The sequence below is a fragment of the Monopterus albus genome, unplaced genomic scaffold, assembly GCF_001952655.1.
Source record: "Monopterus albus unplaced genomic scaffold, M_albus_1.0 scaffold18.1, whole genome shotgun sequence".
In the NCBI taxonomy this organism is placed as follows: Eukaryota; Metazoa; Chordata; class Actinopteri; order Synbranchiformes; family Synbranchidae; genus Monopterus; species Monopterus albus.
Genome location: NW_018127898.1, coordinates 2922168 through 2926679, shown reverse-complemented (window position 1 = coordinate 2926679; position 4512 = coordinate 2922168). Strand labels below are relative to the sequence as shown.

At 41.6% G+C, this 4512-nt stretch overlaps 1 protein-coding gene across 3 annotated transcripts in view; it reads left to right on the top strand.

Moving 5' to 3' along the window:
- Positions 1–292: 292 nt before the first annotated feature.
- The window catches only part of LOC109956219 (histone deacetylase 7-like), a 32426-nt gene continuing 28206 nt past the window's right edge, over positions 293–4512 (top strand). Inside the window, exons 1-2 of one of the 3 annotated variants that reach the window (XM_020593174.1) lie at positions 293–403; positions 528–699. In XM_020593174.1, the coding sequence (XP_020448830.1) occupies position 699 (1 nt within the window). In that variant the 5' untranslated portion in view covers positions 293–403; positions 528–698. The other 2 variants (XM_020593175.1, XM_020593176.1) reach the window with 2 other exon arrangements.

Genomic DNA, 4512 nt, shown 5'->3' with positions numbered 1-4512 from the left:
ACAAATCTTCCATAAGATATTCCCTTTGTGTTTTGATGATGGTGGTTGAGGCACTGTCTTACAGGTGGGTCCAAAACCTCCCAAAGGTGCTCAACTAGGTTGAGATCTAGTTACTGTGAAGCCCACAGCATATGATTCACATCATCTTTATACTCATCAAACCATTCAGTGACCCCCAGCCTTTTGGATGGGGACACTTTGATCCTAGAAGAGACCAGGATATTTTTCACCACAGGACAAAGGTTACCACTCATTGTAAAAAAAAAAAAAAAGCATACCAGAGCCAATGGATCCCCTCACTGTGCCCTTCAGCATTAAGGATTTTCCTTTCATTTGTCTCCGATCTACTGTAAATCTTTCCACAGAAGTTAGACCCATCCGATGTTTGGAACTTCTGCGCCTGGTAGCTACTTTTCTGTTGGGTTCTTCCCGATTATGAGAGATTGTGGAAGTATTTGTATACATATTTGAACGGCGTGGTTGCTGGGTGTAGACTAATCACGGCTTATCCCTGATGTAACACAAAGGGCTACACACACACCGACCCACCCACAGAGCGAGAGCATCCTTACCCGGCTGAGCTCAGCAGATGGAGCCCGCACACCAGCAGCGCACACTCGGATGAAAGTTACACTCGCAGCATTAAGAATCAGCGTCTCTACCACCGACGGACACACTCGGTGAGGAGGAGACTAATAAGTGAGTAGCAGCTTCTACAGTCTTAGTATATATGTGGTCTAAAGTTTGTGGCGTGCTGAGTTGAGCTAACTGACAGGGCGCGCGCTGACGGAGGGAACCAGCCGTTTGGACCGTGTTATCAGAGCAGTTAACCGTATCGATAACGACCCGTTCAGTCGAAAAGAGACCTGATATGACAGCGAATAGCTGTTGTACGAAGTTTTTATCGGTCCTTTTGTTTGTCTCACCTAGGACTGTTACTTTAAACCTGTGTGTCAGTCCCTCGATATGGAACTGAAAATACGTCGCTTTTGAACTTCCACCTCCAGAAGGTAGGCGATGTTTATTTGATAACGGGCACTGGGTTACAGGCTTGCAAACTCTTATTTAAATTTGACTTCTGCTTTATTTTTATGTTATTCAAACTGTTTTACCGCTTTCTTATGTAGGCCTGCAAGATGTCAGCTGAAATACTTGAACAGAAAAAGTGTCCCTTTGTTTTGTAATAAAAATGTGAACCACACTGTTAAATCCAGATAAGCCTTCTTCTGGTTTGTGTCCAAAATGAGCAGGTGTAAAACCTCACCAGTGCAGTTAGATGATTTCCCTCCTATTCATATTGAAAAGGGACATAAACGTTTATAAAAGCAGAGTAATTGAACATGTGAGGTCAGTGTCAGATGCAGCAGTGTGAATTAGAAAAATACTTGGTTGGCTGCCTGAACTAGCTGGCTGTAATTCAAAGTGCCCTGGTAGTTATCCTGATCTGACAGGCAATGAGACTATTTTAAGGTGATAACTAGTGTGAATAATTGTGGCATTAAGGCCTCATTGTGAGTGCAACTGTAAAGTTTCCTGCTGGATGTATTTCTACCCATAACGTCACTGAAAAGTTTGGCTCATTCACTACTAGGCAACAAATGTTTGGTTGTTTCATGGACGGTAGGGTGGGTGGCTGTGTGTGTGTGTGTGTGTGTGTGTGTGTGTGTTGTAAAGTGACAGAAGTCACAAAATTGGTTAGATCCCACCCGAGCCCCTTGGTACCCAGAATATGAAAGCATGCACAAGCCTGTAATAGTGTTCTCATGTGTCCAGGTTCCCTCTCTGGACATAATGAGGTCATAGCCTCGGTGCTGTCGTGGGAATGCAGTTACATTAGTTTCATGTGGGTCATAAAGGAATTGACACCCACTATGCTCCTCTGGTGGTTCTCTCTACTTTGTGCAAATATTGTTTACACAAGTGTATCACAGAAAAACGCCTTTGATCACAATAACCAGTTCTTTACATGATCAGTGTCGCTCACACTGTTGATCACAAAGGCCCCTGTGCTCCCCAGCTTGTGACAGCCTATGGACCTGGTGTTGTTACAGTCTTGAACAAGCCTCATATGATTAAACATTCGAGTGATGCTCAGCCACCAATACATTAGTAAAAAGAAAGTATTCACACTATAAATGTGGAAACTCTGTCTTTCTGTCTGTGGGGGGATTTTTTTACATTTTTTTTTTTTTTTTACATCAGACATTTTGGTGTCAGGTACAGTCGCTCTCTCCTCCTACACCTGGCACCAGCTGTGAGTCACTCTCTGGCCCAACTACCAGTAAGGGAATCTGTGCCAAAAGCTCCATACACTTCCTATCAGACAGTTGCAGTGCAGTGTGGTTGCTAGCAGCCAGGGTTAGTTTGACTTTATCTTCAGGTATGAAGCTGAGTTTCACTTTGCATTCCGTAGTGGCTAACTACAATCTAAGAGGAATTCACAGCTAATCTGAAACGCATAAGATGATCATGGTTATTTAAAGAGTATTCCGAGCATTCGACATACCACATGGTTTGACAAGTGTTGTACTGCTGGGAAACAAGTGGAGCAGGGTGCAGATTGTTTTGGTTTTCTTGTTTCTGATTTGGCTCAGGAAAATTCTTGAATTGGACATACAGTATATTCAATAAAATTAAATGAACACAAAAGGCACAATAAACCCGTAGCTGCTTCGGATACCGTTCTTATCAGACCTTCTCTGTTTTTTATTACACATGTGTACATGTACAGAATTAGAAGTACAGCTGAAATAAAGATTATTATCTTGATTATTTTCTTGAGTAATCCATACTTAATTTTGTGAATAAAATGTCAGAAATATAATTTTCCATAGCCAAGCTGATGTCTTCAAATTGCTTGTTTTGTCCTCCCGCATCAGGCGATTGTTTCATCATTGATTAACCTACTGACTCACTCTTGATTAATCATCTAATTATTTAGCCTTTAAAATTGAAAAAATTGTGAAAAATGCATGTTACACTTTCCTAAAGTCCAAGCAGATGTTGCTTTTCTGATCAGCAGTCCAAACCCAGCCAAAGAAAAACTATAGGTCCTCTGAGAACTAGGAAATAGTGTCATTGTTTGAAAACAATTAATTGATTATCAAAATAGTTGGTCAGTAAATTTCTCTGTCAATCAACTAACCAATTAATTCATTATTTGTCTTGATGGGATGTGTTTAATGTCTTCATCCTTTAAATAGAGAACAATAAACATTCAGTGGATTGTTGTTTCTGTTTGCTGGGTGGATGACTAAGATGAGCAGTGAGGGACCTTCCACTCGCATTAATCACTTCTTTCCAGTGTATTCCTAGCTGAGTAAACACTGATAGAAAAGCTTGTTGCATCAGCTTCTTTACTGACCTCTCTGTTGACCCCTGATAGGCCTTTACATGTATAATAAAAAGCAGAACAAAGTCAAGGTCATACTTAATGATCAGGCCATCATCAGGTATTTGGGTAGAGCTTTGTCCTGCAAGCGAGCTGTGAAAGTATTAATATTGTCCCAGGGCAGATAACCTTTAAAAGTCCCCTGTGTTTCCCCAGTGTGAGCCACATCAGTGCGCTGACAATAGGGACAGTGTTTTGTACTGGCCAGAGCCCCAGATCACATTTCCTGTTCCTGATTTAAGATCAAACTCAGCGGACTACTGATACACTCTCCTGCTCCTCTGCTTGTGTATCATACTAGTGTGTTTGTGTGAGAGAGAGCAGGAAAAAGATGGAGATCAATTGAGAAATCAGAAAAGTTGATGTAAAACAAAACCAGCAGTAAAAGCATGCTTGAGTACCAGGAGACAGTGGCCTTGTTCTTACTGACTGCAGGGTGTATTTGAATCAATGAAGCCCCTCTGTGTACACCTAGTGTGCATTAAAGGACTCACTACCCTCCAGACACATGGATGATTTATAGTTTTATAGTACCAAGTAGGCACCTGTTTTCTCAGTCAAATCACTCTTACGCCAGGCATTGGGTGTTTGCATGTAAAAAAATAAATATATGCCTGTGTGTGTGTGTGTGTGTGTGTGTGTGTAAAGGCAACATTTCCTTTGGTAACATCTCTTATTTTCGATGGCAGTGCAGCAGTGGATGTTTGTGGGTGGAGATGAGGTGCACAGATCCTTCCATGCTTGGACAATCAGTCACTGTTTCTTTTGAAGTAAGGTACATAAAGGAAGTCAGCTGGTGTTCCCACCGGGTCAAATCGTAGCTCGTGTCTTAATTTGCATAACTGGGGGCAATATTAAGGCCATAACTTGTGTGTGCTATGCCTGAATGAGGGTGGGTGTTGGTGCTAATTCACTGTGTCACTCTCTTTTTTATGAAATATTAGCACCTGCCAGATTGTGGACATATCAGTGCCAGTTCTTTTAACAGATACTGTATGAGTGTGTGTCACCAGGCAAGTCAGCTTCAGTCCCATGCTATCCTTGTGACAGTACCCTGGGCCAAATTTAGCTGCATTTTCCTCCTCCTACAAAAAAAAAAAAAAAAAAAAAAAACCACCTTG